Source organism: Macaca thibetana, chromosome 16 (assembly GCF_024542745.1).
Source record: "Macaca thibetana thibetana isolate TM-01 chromosome 16, ASM2454274v1, whole genome shotgun sequence".
In the NCBI taxonomy this organism is placed as follows: domain Eukaryota; kingdom Metazoa; phylum Chordata; class Mammalia; order Primates; family Cercopithecidae; genus Macaca; species Macaca thibetana.
In genome coordinates this window covers 34744268-34766286 of record NC_065593.1, presented here as the reverse complement: position 1 = coordinate 34766286, position 22019 = coordinate 34744268, and the positions used below count along the sequence as shown (strand labels likewise).

Genomic DNA, 22019 nt, shown 5'->3' with positions numbered 1-22019 from the left:
ATGGAAACTTGTAGGATTAGCTCTCTATCTCTAGGGTTTTGAAATTTCTGGTTGTTATACCTTAGTCTGAGTCTCTTTTTGACTATTGTCCTAGGCATTCAGTAAGCACTTTGAACCTGGAAACTCATGTCCCTCAGTTCTAGGAAATTTTCCTGAATTAATTTGTTGGTAATGTTTTCTCCTTGCATGTTCTCTGTCTAAAAACTCCTTTTATTTGGAATTTGAAATGATTGTCGAATTTTCTTATCCTTTCCTCTTTTCCTTCCCCTCATCTTGTTCTACTTTTTAGAAAACAGCTTTATTGAGATGTAATTTACATATCATAAGATTTACCCACTTAGAGTGTACAATTGAGTGGTTTTTAGTGTATATAGAGAGTTATGCAACCACCATCACAATAGAATTTTAGAACCTGTTCAGCACTCTAAAAATAACTTGCTCATTTTAAGGCCAGGTGCAGTAGCTCACACCTGTAAACCCAGTGCTTTGAGAGGCTGAGGTGGGAGGATTGTTTCAGGCCATGAGTTTGAGACTAGCCTGGGCAACATAGCAAGACACTGTCTTTAAAAAAAAAAAATTCTCCAGGGGTAATGGGACATGCCTTAGTCCCAGCTATTTGGGAGGTTGAAGCAGAAGGATCACTTGAACCCAGGAGTTTAAGGTTACAGTGAGCTATGATTGTGCCATAGCACTACAGCCTGGGTGAAAGAGCTTAAAAAAAAAAATAGAAATCATTCTGCCTTTTAGGATTTGTCTTTAACTTTATCTTCAATTCCTACTCAGTCTTTAATTTCTAAGAGCACTTTTTTTTTTGGCTCTCTGAATATTTCTTCTTTATGGTATCTATTGGTTCATGATAGCATAATTTCTTTGATATTAGTTATACTGATTTTGAAGATATTTTATTATTTGTATTGCTTCTTTTCTCTAGGTTGCTTTTTTCCCTGCCTTTTTTTGGTCTCTATTTTTTAAGTTAGATGCTTTTCTCAGATACTTAATATTTATTATTATTTTAACTTTTGTTTTATTTATTTATTTATTTATTTAGAGATGGGTCTCTCTCTGTTGCCCAGGGCAAATGCAGTGGTACAATCATAACTGATTGCAGCTTTGAACTTCTGGGCTCAACGGGTCCTCCTACCTCAGACTCCCAAGTGGCTAGTGTGGGCCACCACACCTGGCTTATTTTTAAAAGTTTTTTGTAGGGATGGGGTCTCACTTTTGTTGCCCAGGCTGATCTTGAACTCCTGGCCTAAGGTGATCCTCCTGCCTTTGCCTCCCAAAATGCTGCAACTACAGGTGTGAGCCACCGCACCCAGCCAATATTTATTGATTGTTCACATATATATGTATACACACATATTTTATTCACATATATATATATATTTTGTTCACACACACACACATATATATATATAATATATATAGTGAGATGGAGTTTCGCTCTTGTTGCCCAGGCTGCCAGACTGGAGTGCAATGGCGTGATCTCAGCTCACCGCAACCTCTGCCTCCCGGGTTCAAGTGATTCTCCTGCGTCAGCCTCCCGAGTAGCTGGGATTATAGGCATATGCTACCACGCCCAGCTAAGATTATAGGCATATGCTACCACGCCCAGCTAAGTTATTCTCAGTAGAGATGGGGTTTCCCCATGTTGGTCAGGCTGGTCTCAAACTCCTGACCTCAGGTAATCTGCCTGCCTTGGCCTCCCAAAATGCTGGGATTACAGGTGTGAGCCACTGCGCCTAGCTGATTGTTCATGTTTAAGACTAGGAAATGAAAAAGCATATTAGAACCTCTAATATGGGAGGTTCTAAAAGACCCGTAAGTGGATCTTTGGGAAACTCTTGGTCTGATCAGAGTTCTAAAGATTATTGTCTGGCCTGGAGAGGGAAGGCCTATGCAGAAACCCATAAATAGAGTTAAAGAGTAAGGGTTAAGGGTTGGTAGGTATCAGCCTGCAGTATAATCATTTACTTAATTCTGTTACTTTCAGAATGGTGCTCCAGATATACCTGGTTTCCCTTATTTCAGATGCATGATTTTACCACCTCCAGACAATAAATCTCCAGTTTTCTCTCTACTGAGGGAAGGGTATTCTTCTAGTTGTGCAGGATGCAGGAGGTGATTTGGAGTCCTACTACTTATATAGAATGTCAGCCTCTTAATTTTTGTCTGTCTTCACTCTTGGTCCCGGAACTGCCTGGAGTAGCTTGAGCCCTTTGGGAATTCTGTGGTGTAAAACGGATGGGTTTTCTCTTCTACTAGTTTAACATTTTGCTTCCTCAGGTCTGCTAAGTCAGTTACCACTTATCTATATGTTCTGTAGCTTCCAGCATTTCGTGGTGTTGTCCCTCCTCAATATCTTATGTGTTTATGCCTTTTAAGAAAACCTTAATGTAGTTTTAATGGAGTTTCAGGATGGTGTAAAATTAGGTACATGAATTCTTTCTTTTCGTTACTTGAAGTACTTTCTAAACATCTCAAATCCTCATTACTCTTATAGAGTATTTTTTTTTTTTAGATAGGATCTTGCTTTGTTGTGCCGGCTGGAGTCCAGTGGCACGATCAGGGCTCGCCGCAACCTCGGCCTCTTGGGCTCAAGAGATTCTCCCATCTCAGCCTCCCGTGTAGCTGGGACTACAAACATGCGCCACCATGCCTGTCTAATTTTTAAATTCTTTTGTAGAGATGGGATCTCACTTTGTTGCTCAGGCTGGTCTTGAACTCCTGGGCTCAAGCTGTCCTCCTGCCTTGGCCTCCCAAATTGCTGGGATTACAGGCGAGAGCCACTTTGCCCAGCCTCATAAGGTATTTTTGTCCATAACTTATAGATAGAAGAACTAATGTTTAGAAAGATATTTAAAAGTTCTTAAGATAGGCCAGGCACAGTGGCTCACGCCTGTAATCCCAGCACTTTGGGAGGCCATGGTGGGTGGATCGCCTAAAGGTCAGGAATTCGAGACCAGCCTGGCCAACATGGTGAAACCCCGTCTCTAATAAAAATATAAAAAATTAGCCGGGTGTGGTGGTGGGCGCCTGTAATCCCAGCTACTCGGGATGCTGAGGCAGAAGAATCTTTTGAATGCGGGAGGTGGAGGTTGCAAGGATCCAAAATCGTGTCATTGCACTCCAGCCTGGGCAACAAGACCGAAACTTCTTCTGAAAAAAAAAAAAAAAAAAAAGAAATTCTTAACCTTTTAGAGCTACAGTGAAAAAGAAAAAGAGATTATTTGTGTTTCTTCTTCAAGATCACACTACCAGTAATTAGCAGAGATGGGATTCTCACTCAGGTGTGGCAGGCTGTAAAGGCTGTCATCTTTCTACTACATAACACTTTATTATTCGTTATATGGTTTAGGTATAGTTGAGAATGACCTTTTTTATTTTCTTAGCTTTTGGTAATAGAAGCAGCATACTTTTCATTTGCTTTTTGTTGCATCTATTTTTACTGCACTGAAGTAGAAAGAGATTGGTGAAAAATTTTTCAGAAGTCAACGTCAGCTTGTACTTATCAATTAAATTTAGACTGGGTGTGGCGGCTCAGGCCTGTTTTCCCAGCACTTTGGGAGGCCAAGGCGGGTGGATCACCTGAAGTCAGGAGTTCGAGACCAACCTGGCCAACAGGGTGAAACCCCATCTCTACTAAAAATACAAAAATTAGCCAGATGTGGTGGCAGACACCTGTAATCCCAGCTACTCAGGAGACTGAGGCAGGAGAATTGCTTGAACCCGGGAGGCGGAGGTTGCAGTGAGCTGAGATTGCACCACTGCACTCCAGCCTGAGCAACAAGAGTGAAACTCCATCTCAAAATTTAGGAATTCCCTTTAAAAAGTCATTGTTAGGCTAGGCATGGTGGCTTGCCTCTATAATCCCAGCACTTTGGGAGGCTTAGGCAGGAGTATCACTCGAGCTCAAGAGTTCAAGACCAGACTGGGCAACATAGCGAGACCTCCCCTCTACTAAAAATAAAAAATACTAGCTGAATGCATTGGCGCATGCCTGTAGTCCCAGCTACTTGGGAGGCTGCGGTGGGAGGATCACTTGAGCTTGGGCGGTTGAGGCTATAGTGAGCTATGATTGCGCCACTGCACTCCAGCCTGGGCGACAGAGCAAGACATTGTCTCAAAAAAAAGTCATTGTATTTTTATAGCCATTTTTCATATCTGGTAAGCCCGTGACTGCCTTTTTTTCCATGATTAGTGATCATTTGTTTCTCTGTAACTTTGAGATCTACTCATAAGGTTTCTATAAATTAAATTTCATTTTTCCAGAAGATGGACTGCTTATTACTGTTTGGCACTCAGTTTGTGATATTTTGATGCTTACGTGTTAACACTAGATTTTTTTCTATATGAAATAAGTATCAGCTGTTGTATAGTTGGTTTAACAGGTTAATCCCAAGGGGCCTTTGTTTTCTGAGGAATGTGAGGAAGCTTACTTTTTTCAACCTGTGAAGGCAGCAACTAAGACTTTGAGAGGGGTTCCATGAAAAAAGCAAAGGTCCTCATTCTTGAGCTCTAGAATTACTTCATACTTCAATGAAAATTAATGGCCCAATTCAGCAAGCCATTAATTTGACTTGATACTTGAAAATAGGGCAGGAAAAATAATTTCTACCAAAAATAACTTCAGAATGCTTTTTATTCATATACTAGAATATCTAATTTAAACCAGTGACATTCTGGTATATTTTATAGTACACCTGAACAGGAGCAGCTGATGGTAGTGTGGCTAAGTTGGATGATAAAAGAAGAAGCATATTTTGAGAGGTAAGATAATTTGATTTAGTTAGTTGAGAAAGCTTTTCTTCTTCTCTCTTTGGAAAATTCATATTTCCTGTTTTGTTTTGACAGTACTTCAGGCGTCTCTGCTTCTTTTGGGGAGATGTTATTATTGGTGGCTATGTACTTTCACAGCAACCAGCTTAGTGCTATCATTGACTTGGTCTGTTCTACTTTGGGGATGAAGGTAATTTTCTTTTAACTTCTTTCTAAAAACAGAAAAGTGTTTCTAAGATGGACATTTTGTTGCAGTGTAAATAGATTGTTTTAAGTAATTTTAATTGTTTAATAGAAGTTTTATCAGGAGTGCTTAGGAAAAAATGCATTTTGAAACCTTTATTTACTAAAATAATAGATACTCATGCAAAAACCTTGGAAAGCACAGAAAAGGGAAAGATATCCTATAATTCCATGATTCAGAGATACCTAGTATACTACTATTAATATTCTGATGTCTGTTCTTTCTTTAAAGTGACATATATATTTGGTGATTTAAAAAAACTAATATATGATGAACATTTACTCATGTCAATAAATATTATAATACGGTATAATTTTTAATGGCTGCATTGTGTTATAGTCCATTGTTTGATCTTCTTACTGGGTCCTTTATTATTTCCCATGTAGATTTTCTAGTTTCAGTGTAACACTTAGAGGAATATCCTTGTTTATGTAAATACACACATAGGCACTCACATGTATCTCTTCATACACCTGTTGGATCATTTTCTTTTTTTTTTTTTTTTTTTTTTTTTGAGATGGAGTCTCGCTCTGTCGCCCAGGCTGGAGTGCAGTGGCTGGATCTCAGCTCACTGCAAGCTCCGCCTCCCGGGTTTACGCCATTCTCCTGCCTCAGCCTCCCAAGTAGCTGGGACTACAGGCGCCCGCCACCTCGCCCGGCTAGTTTTTTGTATTTTTTAGTAGAGACGGGGTTTCACCGTGTTCGCCAGGATGGTCTTGATCTCCTGACCTCGTGATCCGCCTGTCTCGGCCTCCCAAAGTGCTGGGATTACAGGCTTGAGCCACCGCGCCCGGCTGGATCATATTCTTAGGATAAATTTCTAGAAGGTAATTGCTAAGGAAAAGGTATGGTTATGTTAAGGTGTTTCAAGAGTACTGCCATATTATCTTTTAGAAAGATTGTATCAGCTTAATTAACTGTTACCAGTAGTAAAAACTCCTATTTTCCTAAACTTTCACATGACTGAGCATTACTATTTTTTTTTAATCTTTGCAAATTTGGTTGATGAACAGTGGTATCACCTAGTATGAATTTCTTTGATTACTAGTGATACTTTAGTATTTAAAATCTATGTCTTTTGCCTGGTTTATTTCTTTTGCAAAAAGCTTCTCAGTATCCTAATTTTCCTGTAGGGACTTTGATTTATTTTTTTCTTTCACTGTTTCAAAAGGAAAGATACATCATTATGCCTCATACATCTTCATATATTTCAAGACATATATTTTGCCCAATATTGAAATTGGGATTCATTTTATAGTTGACACGTAATATGAAAGTGGTAGTGTTCCAACTCCTACTTTTTTTCTTGAAAAGCTGCTATAATATTAAATCAGTGACATATCTTATAGTATCTTTAAAAGTGGAGAGTTCAATATGTTATAAATGACTTTTTCCAATCTTTTTTGCCATCTAACTTTGCCATGTGGAAATTATTATCATTATTTTTATGTAGTATATTAAATATTATTTTTGTGGTTTCTATTTTGCTCTTATGCTTAGAAATGTTTTCCTTTCTTGGGTTTATATAAATAGTCACTTACATGTTCTTCTAGTTTTTTTTGGTGGTGTCGTGTTTTGCATTTAAACATTTAATCTACTTGGAGTTTCTTTTGGTGTATGGTGTGATATGTACAAAAAGTGTATACGTGTCTATCTGTATATATACATATATATGTGTGTGTATATATGTGTATATGCAGACACACACACACACACACACACACACGTTTCTCTTGTCCTCACAGAAGGGCAGCTATCCCAGCTCCATGTAGTAAATAATCTGTTTCCCCCAACTGACTGAAAATGCCAATAACAGTATTTATTAAGTGCTTTTTATATTGGTCCCGTTTCTGAGTATTAACACTTTAATGTTGGGTTTGAGAAGACACTTCTAAAACAGAGCAGAGTACTTGAACATTTGAACATTTATGTGTATCACAGCCATTTTAGATAAGTTCCCTAGAATAAATTGTGTTTCATATATTTTTATATACTGTTGGAATTCTTTTGGTAATTTTAGATTGTAATTAAGCCAAGCTCCTTGAGCAGGATGAAGACGATCTTCACACAAGAAATTTTTACTGAGCAGGTATTTCTTTTTATTCTTAGGTGCTTACTTAACTTTCTTTTACAATATTCTTTGGGAGAAAACTTGTGTGTCTTACCTTAAGAAAGTAATATGGTCGTTTTTCTTTTTAATCACTCATGATGATTTATTTCATCATTGAAACTTTGTTTAAAAATAATTCATTTAAAATACACTTTTAAAACTAGTCATAACATAGCAAAGCATCTTTTGAATGTATATATTTTTGGAGACTGAGTAGATACTTAGGAGAATACTCTTAGATGCTGATGATCGGGCATCTCAAGAGGTAATTGTTTTAATGTGTCTGGAGAAAGATAAAATGAAGACCTATTTAAACCTTTAGGCTGTAAAATTCATTTCTAACTGGATTACAGGCTAGCGTCTAAATTTCTTATACTTAACATGTTCTTCTTTAGCCTTAGCACTTTTGTCCATGGATAAGCCTAAGGATTTTTTTCATTTCTTTTTTTATCTTACTCTGTCACCCAGGCTAGTATACAGTGGCACAATCATAGCTCACTGCAACCTCTGCCTCCTGGGTTGGAGCAATTCTCCTGCCTCAGCCTCCCAAGTAGCTAGGATTACAGGTGTCCACCACCACGCCCAGCTAATTTTTGTATTTTTAGTAGAAATGGGGTTTCACCATGTTGGCCAGGCTGGTCTTGAACTCCTGACCTCAGGTGATCTACCCACCTCGGCCTCCCAGAGTGCTGGGATTACAAGCGTGAGCCACTGTGCCCAGCCAGTTGTTGCTTTTTTATGGCTATTAATATCTTTATTTCTATATTTTACTATCCCTCCCTCCCTCAACACGCATACGCACATATATTCCTAAATTACAAATAGTCACACAGCATGTGGGAGAATCATAAGTTATTTGTTGTCTTTAAATTTGAACCAGTTGGAAGACAACTTTGAGGAGGGTCTTTAAAAGACAATTAGAGCCTATGCATGACATATTGATAATAAATATTTCTGTGTATATTTATGTGGTGCTTTATAGTTCATATGATGTCCAAAAAGAATATTTTCCCCCTCATAACAATGCTTTGAGGCAGTATGGTAGTGTCCTGTTTTGTAGATGTGAAAAAGATTCAAAAGATAAAGTGACTTTTTCAAAGTCATTGAGCCCAGATTATATGCTTCAAATTTTTATTTATTTATTTATTTATTTATTTTATGTTATCACACCACTGTGTATGTATCTGTGTTTAAAAACAAAAAATTAGGGAATTATATAAATCCCTAAATGTATGTTTCCTCAGCATTCAAAGACAATTAAAACGTAATAATTTATTGTCATCATTCATTTCTAGGGACCACACTTATATTAGGTGTTGACAGTCTACTTATCTCTCTTTCAAAATAATTTTATATTTAGTTCTTTATATTACTAATACTATTTTTCCCTTTTAGGTTGTCACAGCTCATGCAGTTCGGGTCCCTGTCACCAGCAACCTGAGTGCCAACATTACTGGATTTTTGCCTATTCATTGTATTTACCAGCTTCTCAGGAGCCGTTCCTTTACCAAGCACAAAGTGTCAATAAAAGTATGCCCCTACAAATAAAACAAATAAAATAAAAGCATGCTCCCACATTTATATATATATATTTTTTCTTTTGAGATGGAGTCTTGCTCAGTCACCCAGGCTGGAGTGCAGTGGTACAGTCTTGGTTCACTGCAACCTCTGCCTCCTGGGTTAAAGCGATTCTCTTGCCTCAGCCTCCCAGGTAGCTGGGACTACAGGTGTGCGCCACCACGCCCGGCTAATTTTTGTATTTTTAGTAGAGATAGGGTTTCACTGCGTTGGCTGACTGGTGTCGAACTCCTGACCTCAAGTGATATGCCGGTCTCAACCTCCCAAAGTGCTGGGGTTACAGGTGTGAGCCACTGTGCCTGGCCTACATTTATATTTCAAAGAACAACCTAAATTAATGCTTTCTCCCCAGTTAGTTATATTTTAGTTTGTCGGCCTTTATTGTGGGTTTTGTGTAGGAAATGTGTGGTATTAAGTTACTGGTCATTTATATAAGTGTAGTAATTAAGTATAGTAATTATAATTATATAATTATAATACAGTAATTTCAGATTTTTAAAACAATGTAAGATTATTTTCAAAATGCATAATACTCCCTTTAAGTTCTCAATAGTGGCACGTGGCTATTTCATTAAAACTTTGAAACTTCCATTTTCTAATTTATTTATTATTTTTTTTAAAGAGAAGTCTCACTCTGTCGCCCAGGCTGTCATAGCTCACTGTAACTTCAAATTCCTGGGCTCAAGCACTCCTCCTGCCACAGCCTCCTAAGTGGCCGGGACTATGGATATGAGCTACCACTCCTGGCTTTTTTTTTTTTTTTTTTTGAGACAGAGTCTCCCTCTGTCACCCAAGCTGGAGTGCAGTGGTGCTATCTCGGCTCACTGCAAGCTCCGCCTCCCGGGTTCAAGTGACTCCCCTGCCTCTGCCTCTGAGTAGCTGGTATTATAGGCTCCTGCCACCACGCCTGGCTAATTTTTTTTTTTTTTTTTTAATTTTTAGTAGAGACAGGGTTTCACCATGTTGACCAGGCTGGTCTCAGACTCCTGACATCAGGTGATCCACCCGCCTTGGCCTCCCACAGTGCTGGGATTACAGGCATGAGCCACTGTGCCTGGTCTCACACCCAGCTTTAAAAAGCTTTTTTTTTGTAGAGACAGGGTCTCGCTATGTTGCCCAGGCTGGTCTGGTCTTGAACTCCTGGTCTTAGGCAATTCTCCTACTTTGGCCTCCCGAAATGGGATTACAGGTGTGAGCCACTGCAATGGGCCTGGTTTTGTTTCACAAATTGGGGAAGTTGCCATGACTAGTATTTGTCGACTTGCCACAAGGACACCTCACACCTAACTTATGATTTCGATATGTTTTGATTTGTGTTAGTTGGCTATATCTAACAGTTAAAAGGCCCTCTAAAGAGAAGGTTGAGACCCAGGAGGTAAAGTAATCTGAAACTTTTTCAGAGGCTCTTTTATTTACAAAGAACAGTGAATAATATATGCATGATATATCACTTTTAATTGTCCCTTGTTTTTTTTTTTTTTTTTTTTTTTTTTTTTTTTTTGAGACGGAGTCTCGCTCTGTCGCCCAGGCTGGAGTGCAGTGGCCGGATCTCAGCTCACTGCAAGCTCCGCCTCCCGGGTTCCCGCCATTCTCCTGCCTCAGCCTCCCAAGTAGCTGGGACTACAGGCGCCCACCACCTCGCCCGGCTAGTTTTTTTTGTAGTTTTAGTAGAGACGGGGTTTCACTGTGTTCGCCAGGATGGTCTCGATCTCCTGACCTCGTGATCCACCCGTCTCGGCCTCCCAAAGTGCTGGGATTACAGGCTTGAGCCACCGCGCCCGGCCTTAATTGTCCCTTGTTTTTTGTGATTTAGTGAAATTATTTTCCAGCTAGATTGTATCTTCTGCTGCTTTATATTTTTAGCAAGTAAAATAGCTAAGACTTAAGAGTTCAAATGCACACCCAACATTTTACATGTCCTCCATCCAACGACAGCTAAGTGATAGTCTCCTGTAAGTGCTTGTCAGAGACACTTTCTTAGTCTATCTGAGAGTCTACTGTGAAGGACCTATCTCTCTCTCTCCAAATGCGTATCTAATGTGAGCTCTCCCATGACGACACACATAGTGCTCTAAATACAGATATGGTAGGGACTTAAAATATTTTTCCCACGACTTAAAAACTAATAGATTAAACCCAAAAGCTTCCAGTGGACGGTGCACCTAAGATGATACAGATATAAAGGTAGTTCAGATTTTAAAATCAAAGATAGTTATGATACTAGATAATATATTTGGAACTGCCAAAAGTTAATAGTGAATTTTACTGATTCATAATTCATATAAAACTGTATGTACTTTTATAATTTTGCTTGATTTTTCTTTTTGCCACAATTCAGTGTCTATAACATTCTTTCTTAGGATTGGATTTACAGACAGCTGTGTGAGACCTCTACTCCACTTCATCCTCAATTACTTCCTTTGATTGATGTGTACATAAATTCTATACTTACTCCTGCATCGAAATCTAATCCAGAAGCCACAAATCAGCCAGTCACAGAACAGGAGATACTCAATATTTTCCAAGGAGTCACTGGGGTAAAATCGTTGTTCTTTATATCTATTAACTTATTTTTCTTTTAGTTCTTCTTACTTATCCCATATTTTTATTTTCCTATCAGAGGACTTTTAGGTAGTTCTGAATTTAAAATTAGATTAAATTTCCTTAGATCACCTGTAAAAATTAAAAGAATGGTAGTAGTTCCAACTAGTTTGCTAAACAGGCACTTGTGTGAGAATTTTTTTTTTTGGAGATGGAGTTTCACTCTTCTTGCCCAGGCTGGAGTGCAATGGCACGATCTCGGCTCACTGCAACCTCCGCCTCCCTGTAACCTCCGCCTCCCTGTAACCTCCGCCTCCCGGGTTCAAGTGATTCTCCTGTCTCACCCTCCTGAGTAGCTGGGATTACAGGCGCCTGCTACAACGCCCGGCTAATGTTTTGTATTTTTAGTAGAGACAGGGTTTCACCATGTTGTCCAGGGTGGTCTTGAACTCCTGACCTCAGGTGATCTACCTGCCTCAGCCTCCCAAAGTGCTGGGATTACAGGTGTGAGCCACTGTGCCTGGCTTTTTTTTTTTTTTTTTTTTTTGAGACTGGAGTCTCACTGTGACACCCAGGCTGGAGTGCAATGGGCAATCTCAGCTCACTACAACCTCCACTTCCTGGGTTCAAATGATTCTCCTGCTTCAGCCTCCTGAGTAGCTGGGACTGCAGGCATGTGCCACCACAACTGGCTAATTTTTGTATTTTTAATAAAGATGGGATTTCATCATATTGTCCAGGCTGGTCTTGAACTCCTGATCTCAAGTGATCCTCCTGCCTTGGCCTCCCAAAGTGCTGGGATTACAGGTGTGAGCCACTGCGCCCGGCCAATAATTTTTTTTTTGTTTTTGAAGTTTCACTTTAAAATCTAAAGGGTGCCCTGGAGATTGTGTGTTTGATCAAATACTGTGTGGGATTTCAAAATATTCAATGTAGGTTTGTTTAGCATCCTGGGAATCTAAGATATACCTACATTCATTTAGCGAGAACTTTGTTTTGTTTTGTTTTGTTTTTGAGACAGAGTCTCACTCTGTTGCCCAGACTGGAGTGCAGTGGCACGATCTCAGCTCACTGTAAACTGCCTCCTTGGTTCAAGTGATTCTCATGCCTTAGCCTCTCGAGTAGCTGGGATTATAGGCACCTGCCACCATGGCTGGCTGATTTTTGTTTTTAGTAGAGACAGGGTTTTACTATGTTGGCCAGGCCGATCTCCAACTCCTCATCTCAGGTGATCCGCCTGCTTCGGCCTCCCAAAGTGCTGGGATTACAGGCATGAGCCACCGCTCCTGGCTCATGTAGGGAAAATTTGATTAAAGTATTTTTTCCTTAGTTTGTTAGAAGGGAAAAACAGTTGCATTTTTCACAAATATAATTAAGTATACAATGTCTTATTTAGGAGTTACTTTCTTCATGGTAATTTCATATAATACTTGGGACTCCTGTCTTTCAGAAGCAGCCTGATGGGTTTGCTATTGAGTAGTAGCTGAAGTCTTTTCTTTGTCTTATCTTAAAGACCACTTAAGTATGTTGCCTTTCATCTCTCATGCCATCTCAGATTTCATGTTGTTTTTTTGAGTTTAATATACACACAGCAACATTTCTCCTCTTTTACATGAGTTAGGAGCAGCAATGCTGAATAACCTATTTTGATTCTTTTACTATCAAGAAAAAAAAAATCACTCATGAAATTCAAAGTATTTCAGAGTATTCGTAATATTTCCTCCAGGGTGACAACATCCGCCTTAATCAGCGTTTCAGTATCACAGCACAGCTTTTGGTGCTCTACTATATACTGTCTTATGAGGAGGCTCTTCTAGCAAACACAAAGACTTTAGGTAAGTTATACATAGAGGAATGGTTCTAGTGGTAGTTTATTTTATTAGCTTGCATTTTGTTACTTTCCAGACTGTTTTTTGATAAAAGAAGGGCAATATTCTAACAGACTCTAGTATCATTTTATAATCTTTGCAATGTGGGCATTGTATACTTGATACATAAATCATGCATGTTGGGGTACATAACCATAATTTATGGCCCAGTCCTCCTTATAGGAGGCTAAATGAATAGATAACAGAATTGCCTGTATTTTAACAGTTGTATAGGTCTTGTTCACTAAATATAAATTTAAAAGATACACGCGATGGAGCTGTAACTGAATTTTTTTCTCTTGATTTGAGTCTTTGCCTGGTCTTCCTTCCATTAGTATGAATAGTAACAACCTAATCAAAAACAATAGAAAAGGCCAGGTGAGGTGGCTTACGCCTGTAATCCTAGCACTTTGGGAGGCCGAGGTGGGCAGATCACCTGAGGTCAGGAGTTCGAGACCAGTCTGATCAACATGGCGGAACCCCATCTCTACTAGAAATACAAAAATTAGCCAGGCGTGGTGGCTCATGCCTGTAATCCCAGCTACTCAGGAAGTTGAGGCAGGAGAATTGCTTGAACCCAGATGCGGAAGTTGCAGTGAACCGAGATTGTGCCATTGCACTCCAGCCTGGTGGACAGAGTGAGACTCTGTCTCCAAAAAAAAAAAAAAATAGAAGGGTTTCGTTTTGCTGTTAACATTGGGCTGGGCATGGTAGCTCATTCCCTGTAATCTCAGTGCTTTGGTACTTTGGGAGGCTGAGATGGGATGGTCACTTGTGCTCAGAGTTTGACACTAGCCTGGGAAACAGCAAGATGCCCATCTCTACACACACACGCACATGCACACAGAGAATGTCACTGAAATGGGCTTTGAAACTTAAGTTACTTCACATGATATCAGAAGGTCAGATTTAGCATGCATGATATCAGTGTAAAGTGGTATTTTTTCCTGTATTTGAAAAGGTTTACCTGTGTTTAGACTTTCTACATGTGTATAGTTCATTTCATTTCATCTGTTTGTTTTTCGAGACAGGGTCTCACTCTGTCACCCAGGCTGGAGTGCAGTGGCATGAACATGGCTCAGTGTAGCCTTGATCTCTGGGGCTCAAGGGATTCCTGCCTCAGCCTCCCATGTAGCTGGGACCACAGGTGGACACTACCACACCCGGCTGATTTTTTAAATTTTTTGTAGAGATGGGATTTGCCATGTTGCCAGGCTGGTCTCAAACTCCTGGGCTCGAGCAGTCCTCCTCGCTTGGCCTCCCAAAGTGCTGGGATTACAGGTGTGAGTGATCCTCCTGACCTTTGTGTGTAGTTTTTAATTTGTTTTTCTTTTTTTTTTTGAGACAAAAGTCTCACTCTGTCACCCAGGCTGGAATGCAGTGGTGTGATCTTGGCTCACTGCAACCTGCACCTCTCGGGTTCAAACAATTCTTCTGCTTCAGCCTCCCGAGTAGCTGGGATTACAGGTGCATGCCACCATGCCTGGCTAATTTTTGTATTTGTAGTGGAGATGGGGTTTCATTGTGCTGGCCAGGCTGGTCTCGAACTCCAGACCTCAAGTGATCCATACACCTCAGCCTCTCCAAGTGCTGGGATTACAGGTGTGAGCCACCATGCCTGGCCTGGATTTTCTTTTTTATGTTTGACATTTTCTGTGCCTTTGACTGATACAGTTCTTGTTTGGAATTTCTGTATATTCTCACATATTTAATCTTTTCTGTGAACTTTATAATAATTTTATTATATTTCACAAATGAAAATTATATTGGAATTTTGATAAGAATTATGTTAAACTTACAGATTAATTTGGAGAGAATTTACTTCTTTGCAGTATTAAGTCTTCCTATCTAAGAACCTGAAATAATTTCTGCTTTTTAATTGTACACATACAGTTTAGTCTTTTTTTTTTTTTTGGGATAGAGGCTTGCTGTGTTGCCCAGGTTGGAGTGCAGTGGTGCGATGTCAGCCCACTGCAACCTCTGCCTCCCGGGTTCCAGTGATCCTTCTGCCTCGGACTCCCAAGTAGCTGGGATTACAGGCACCTGCTACCACGCCCCACTGAATTTTGTATTTTTAGTAGAGATAGAGTTTTACCATGTTGGTGAGGCTGGCCTCAAACTCCTGACCTCAAGTCATCCACCACCTTGGCCTCCCAAAGTGCTGGATTACAGGTGTGAGCCACTTTGCCTGGCCTTAGTTTAGTCTTATAGTTAACTCATGTAAACCCTCATAACAGTTCTATGAGATAGGTGGTGGTTATGTTTATTTTACAAGGGAGAACACTGAGGCACAAGGAAGTTAGGTAACTTCCCTAAATTAGTATTAAGTATTGTAGTAAGTATTGGAACCAGGATTTGACTACTTCTGGATCCTATAACTATTGTTTTAACTGCCTTCTGATTTTTTCTTAATTCATAAAAGATTGGTAAGGAAAACTATGCTATTTTGTTAACTTAAAGGGGAGATTGTATCTAAATAAGAGTATATGATAATATATGTGGTCTATATAGAGAGTGATTCTCAACCTTTATTCTAACACTTGCACTTAGTTGAGCTTTACTGTTTGTGGTTTATAAGAGAATAAACATATTGTATATCATTTGTCAAACTACAAACACCCTGATTGAGATTCTCATATATTCCTGTGGTGTAAAGGGAAGTACCTTGCAATGAGTTTTGGGTGCCAGGCATATACAATATGGTAGAGATGAGACAGAGAAAGATAGTGTTGACTGGCAAGGACCTTTACTCTCTGTGATCTGAGGATTCACTGAAGGTGGCCAAATCTGTATTTAAATAAGAAGACGATGGCCGTAGGGTGAAGGATGGATTAAATTGGAGGCAGGGAAAGTGGACCATAGAAGATATATAAACAAAGGGTGAGTAGGCACTGAATTAGGATAGCAGCAAAAGTACAGAAATTAAAATGGACTTAGAAGAAAAAAAAGGGTGGACCTGGCTGGTTGAAGGTAGGAGTTGTGAGAGAAGGAAGTCAAATTCATATTGCCTAACTTAATTTAAAAAGAGGCCAGGTATGCACTTTGGGATGCCGAGGCTGGTGGATCACCTGAAGTCAGGAGTTCGAGACCAGCCTGGCCAACATAGCGAAACCCCTTCTCTACTAAAAATACAAACATCTGGACATGGTGGCGGGCACCTGTAGTCCCAGCTACTTGGGAGGTTGCGGCACAAGAATTGCTTAAACCCAGGAGGCAGAGGTTGCAGTGAGCCAAGATTGAACCACTGCATACCAGCCTGGGTGACAGTGACTCCTCTCAGGGGAAAAATAAAAAAGAGTCAATCACCACTATTGTATATAATTTGATAAAATCCACTGTGGCTCACGCCTGTAATCCCAGCACTTTGGGAGGCCCAGGCAGGTAGATCACGAAGTCAGGAGATCAAGACCATCCTGGCTTACACAGTGAAACCCCATCTCTACTAAAAATACAAAAAATTAGATGGGCATGGTGGTGGGCGTCTGTAATCCCAGCTACTCGAGAGGCTGAGGCAGGAGAATCGCTTGAATCTGGGAGGCGGAGGTTGCAGTGAGCCAAGATCGCGCCACTGCACTCCAGCCTGGTGACAGAGTGAGACTCTGTCTCAAAAAAAAAAAAAAAAAAAAAAAAAATTGGCCGGGCCCAGTGCTGTAATCCCAACACTTTGGGAGGCTGAGGCAGGCTGGATCCCCTGAGGTCAGGAGTTCAAGACCAGCCTGGCCAACATTGCAAAATGCTGTCTCCACTAAAAATACAAAAAATCAGCCAGGCATGGTGGTAGGTGCCTGTAATCCCAGCCAATCTACTTGAGAAGCTGAGGCAGGAGAATTGCTTGAACCCGGGAGGCGGAGGTTGTAGTGAGCTGAGATCGTGCCACAGCACTCTAGCCTGGGCAAAAAGAGTGAGACTCTGGCTCAAAAAGTAAAATAAAATAAAATAAAATAAAATAAAATAAAATTACAGTTTCTTTTTATAAGATGCATTGGAATCATCAAGCTCTAGGCCATCTGTTCATGATCACATTTGATCTCCCAATTAGGTTTGGGAAAATCTTGACTCACTTGTTGGTTCTTTTAGTGTAGGGCACTTTTGCACATTGCTTCTTTCACCTGTTATGAATTTTCTTCTGTCTAGTTTTAAATTTCAGGGCATTTTCCAGATCTTGCTCCAGGTATGTTCTTGTTCTTCCTGTGTAGCCCCTTGTATTCGTAATGATTCTTCATCTTTTATATGCTATATTCGCAGGTTAATTGCATTAAAAGTAATTTGACTTTGTTTTTGTTTCCATTTGGGTTGAAGGTTAAGATTTCTGTTGTTTCTGGACATTTTATTTATTTTACACTTTTTATCTTTGATAGCTGCCATGCAAAGAAAGCCCAAATCATACTCTTCTTCTTTAATGGACCAGATTCCTATCAAGTTCCTTATTCGACAGGCTCAAGGGCTGCAGCAGGAGTTGGGAGGTATGTTTTAATTTGCTGTTTACTGCTAAAGTTTATTGTTAAAAAAACCTTACTGTTTGTAATGTTATGAAGTGTAATAGGTGCTTAACGTTAAAAATTCAAACAGTTCAAGAGTGAAATTCCTCTTTGCCTCCCTCACTAAATCTATTATTTCAGTTATTGCAAACCACCCTGCGCCTTAAAACACCACCCTAGCTATTTGCAGTTGGTATGTATTTTCAGGCTTTTTTCTCCTATAGGTTGAACTGTATGAAATTGCAGATATTTGGCCTGGTGTGGTGGCTCACGCCTGTAATCCCAGCACTTTGGGAGGCTGAGGCAGGAGGATCACGAGGTCAGGAGATCGAGACCATCCTAGCTAACATGGTGAAACCCCGTCTCTACTAAAAAAAATACAAAAAATTAGCCAGGCGTGGTGGTGGGTGCCTGTAGTCCCAACTACTCGGGAGGCTGAGGCAGGAGAATGGCGTGAACCTGGGAGGTGGAGCTTGCAGTGAGCCGAGATGCGCCACTGCACTCCAGCCTGGGCGAAAGAGCGAGACTCCATCTCAAAAAAAAAAAAAAAAAGAAATCGCAGATATTCAACTAATTTAGAGCTACAGAAACAGCAGGTTCTTGTGGTTGAACCTAACAGACACACAGAAGTAAAAAAAAAATTTTTTTTTAACTCTGAATAGTATTGTACACTGCCTCTTTTGTTTGTTTGTTTGTTTTTGTTTTTGAGACAGTAGCTCACTCTGTCATCCAGGCTGGAGTGCAGTGGCACGATCTTGGCTCACTGTAACCTCCACCTCCTGGGTTCAAGTGATTCTCGTGTCTTAGCCACTCAAATAGCTGAGATTACCAGTATGCGCCACCATGCCCATCTAATTTATGTATTTTTAGTAGAGACAGGCTTTCACTATGTTGCCCAGGCTGGTCTTGAACTCCTGGTCTCAAGTGATCTGCCCACCTCAGCCTCCCAAAGTGCTGGGATTACAGGAGTGAGTCACCATGTGCAGCCTCCCCTGCCTCTTCCAAGGCTTGTTTTTTTTTCTTGGAGTCTTGAACATCTTCACATATCGGTACAGGTAAATCTTCCTTACTGTTTCTGATTATTTTATGATCCATAGTATGGACATATTATAATATTTTACTATAAATCCTGTTAAGTAGAAATATTGTAGTGTTTTTTGAAATTAGATATTTTTCTTTTTTTTTTTTTTTTTTTTTATCTTTAGGGAAAGAGTCTCACTACGTTACCCAGGCTGGAGTGCAGTGGTGTGATCATAGCTAACTGTAGCCTCAAACTCCTGGGCTGAAGCATCCTCCTACCTCAGCCTCTCTAGTAGTGGGGACTACAGGCCTGTGCCACCATGCCCTGCTAATTTTCTAGAGATTTTTCTTAATTAAATACCTCTTTAATGTTTGAGTGTGGGTGTTTTTCTTTCTGTTAAGTTGGAATTTTCTTTTTTTTTTTTTGAGAAGGAGTTTCGCTCTTGTCTCACAGGCTGGAGTGCAGTGGTGCGATCTCAGCTCACTTCAACTTTCGTATCCCAGATTCAAGTGATTCTCCTGCCTTAGCCTCCCGAGTAGCTGGGATTACAGGCACCCGCCACTATGCCTAATTGATTTTTATATTTTTAGTGGAGACTTCATTTTGCCATGTTGGCTAGGCTGGTCTTGAACTCCTGACCTCAGGTGATCCACCCATGTCAGCCTCCCAAAGTGCTAGGATTACAGGTGTGAACCACTGTGTCCGGCTGGAATTTTCTTTCTCTTTATTATGGTTGGTTTCAAGGAGAAACATGAGCCTTCATTGGACATCGTTAACCAGATGTCTGCAGCATTTATTTACTTATATCTTTGTATAATTTTTTTTTTTTTAAAGTAGAGACACGGTTTCATCCTGTTGGTTAGGCTAGTCTCGAACTCCTGACCTCAAGTGAAGAGCCTCCCAACGTGTTAGTATTACAGGTCTGAGCCATCATGCCTGGCTTCTTTGTATAATCTGTTTCCAGAAAATAATGTTATTTTTAACAGCATTTGGCAATTGATATGCTTTATTGAAAAGAGTATGAAATGTTGATTAGTTTACACTTTTGTAAGCAGTCTTTTTTGTGATGGTTGGGTATAGTTTTAACTGTATATATACTCCTGTATGCATTTAGAAATTTAAATGTTTAAGTAACGCCATTTTTGATTGTTACAATGTGTTTTCAAACACAGAAACATCAATTTTAAGCTGTTTCTATGAGAAAGGAACTGGGTATTTTTTCTACTGGGATTAAGCAGTGGTATCATTTGATTTGCATAATAAGGGGATAATTAGATCTAAAGTACTTTGATTCCTACTACTACTGTGTAGTCTTACTGTTCTGATGATGATGATAATAATATGGTAGCAGCAATATTTATTAGGTACTTATGTGCGAAGCACTTAGCATAGTAATACTTCATTAATTCATTAACTAAATAGGCATTTGTATGGTGTCATAATTTTTTTTGGAGACAGCGTCTTGCTCTGTCATCCAGGCTGGAGTGCAATGGCACGATCTTGGCTCACTGCAACCTCCACATCCCAGGTTCAAGCAATTCTTGTGCCTCAGACTCCCAGGTAGCCAGGATTACAGGCGTGTGCCACCACACGTGGCTAATTTTTGTATTTTTAGTAGTGACAGGGTTTCCCCATGTTGGCCAGACTGGTCTCGAACTCCTGGCTTCAAGTGATCCATCCCCTTCAGTCTCCCAAAGTGCTGGGATTATAGGCATGAGCCACCACGTGCGGGCCTCTCATTATTAACATTATACATAATAGTCATGAATAGTCAAACTGTGGTATAGGTAAAATGTTATAAATAAGGCTTTGATTTGGTAACAAGTTTTCCCATTACTTTTGATCTTCTTTAATACTTCTGGAACCAAGATAAAATGCCCCCTGTTGTGGGTATCATCAGTACTGCTTCTCTTGGCTGACATATGTAGCTGTGTGACTTTAGAGTTGTTAATGTTAATACATGTCTTTCAGTGTGGTTTGTTCCTTACGGTAGAATGGGAGGCATTGCTTACTTTGTATGAATGTTAGGGAGAGATGAGAAAATGTACATAAAGTACCTGAGACCTTTCAGGTATTTGAAGTGGCAACTTTAATTTTACCACATCTATAGCGATGATTCTCAACAGGGTTGGAGGAAAGGGCATGTTCTCTACAGAAGCCAAGCCTGTCAGTATTTCTGAGTAGGACCTTTTCTAAACCATATATGATAGTCCCCAAATGGACATTCTTTTCTCCTCCTTTTCTTTCCTCTTCCCTGAACTCTTGAACCATTGCTATGTCAAACAACTTTAGGAGACTATTATGTTGGGTGGGATGGAAGACAGTTGAAAGCTTTCTTTATGAGTAGTAGTTCCCAGCTCACTGTTCATCACATTACTTGGGGATCTTCATTTAAGCAGTGTCCCTTGGTCAAATGACTATACACAAGTTCTTAAACTATAGTTGGCATGCACAAGGAGTGCACATTCCTAGGGCTCCATTCTACAGCTTCTGATCTCATCACCTGGGATGGTATTCATTATTCTGCACATGAAACAAGCTTTCCAAACTTATGATGCTGGTGGTGCTCTAATCATTCTTTTTTTATTTTTGAGATAGAGTTTTTGCTCTTGTTGCCCAGGCTGGAGTGCAGTGGTGTGATCTTGGCTCACTGCAATTTCCACCTCCCAGTTCAAGCGATTCTCCTGCCTCAGCCTCCCGAGTAGCTGGGATTACAGGCGCCCACCACCATGCCCGGCTAATATTTGTATTTTTAGTAGATACAGGGTTTCGCCGTGTTGGCTGGTCTTAAACTCCTGACCTCAGGTGATCCACCTGCCTCGGCCTCCCAAAGTGCTGGGATTACAGGTGTGAGCCACCGTGCCCAGCCATCTAATCATTCTTTGAGAATCACTGACTTAGAGCATAACCCTCTTTCCTTGTGGGCTGGTGGTTTGATAAAAATGAGAGGGGTGGGGAAGCTTCTGGTGTTTGAGCATGAAGAATCCAATTGATTTTCTGTAAATTTTCAAGGGTTGCATTCAGCTTTACTACGTCTCCTTGCTACTAACTACCCACATTTATGTATTGTGGATGACTGGATTTGTGAAGAAGAAATCACAGGGACTGATGCCTTGCTACGGCGAATGCTCCTGACTAATAATGCTAAAAATCATTCTCCCAAACAACTCCAAGAAGGTATAGTAAATTATTGATACTCCTTTAACCCCTTTTGTAGTACAAGGAGATGCTAGGCTAATTGAAATCTTATACAGAATTTTCCTGTGGATATAACAATGTTTTGGTGAATATATTTTAATTATATAAAATACTCTTTGCATTTAAGGAATTTTACGCTCCCTTCCCCTTCCTCTTCCCCCCTTCCCCCCTTTCCCCTTTTACCCCTTTTCCGGTTTCCCCT

At 40.1% G+C, this 22019-nt stretch overlaps 2 protein-coding genes across 7 annotated transcripts in view; one reads left to right on the top strand and one right to left on the bottom strand.

Annotated features, from left to right (window-relative positions):
- Positions 1 to 22019, bottom strand: part of PTRH2 (peptidyl-tRNA hydrolase 2) — a 1137200-nt gene that overhangs the window by 644009 nt on the left and 471172 nt on the right. The gene's annotated exons all lie outside the window — the stretch shown is intronic.
- The window catches only part of INTS2 (integrator complex subunit 2), a 64487-nt gene that overhangs the window by 25609 nt on the left and 16859 nt on the right, over positions 1 to 22019 (top strand). For both annotated transcript variants that reach the window (XM_050764655.1, XM_050764657.1), the window contains exons 10-17: positions 4699 to 4770; positions 4855 to 4969; positions 7044 to 7112; positions 8529 to 8663; positions 11072 to 11248; positions 12979 to 13087; positions 17479 to 17583; positions 21632 to 21796. In XM_050764655.1, coding sequence (XP_050620612.1) covers positions 4699 to 4770; positions 4855 to 4969; positions 7044 to 7112; positions 8529 to 8663; positions 11072 to 11248; positions 12979 to 13087; positions 17479 to 17583; positions 21632 to 21796 — 947 coding nt within the window. The remainder of the gene's footprint in view (positions 1 to 4698; positions 4771 to 4854; positions 4970 to 7043; positions 7113 to 8528; positions 8664 to 11071; positions 11249 to 12978; positions 13088 to 17478; positions 17584 to 21631; positions 21797 to 22019) is intronic.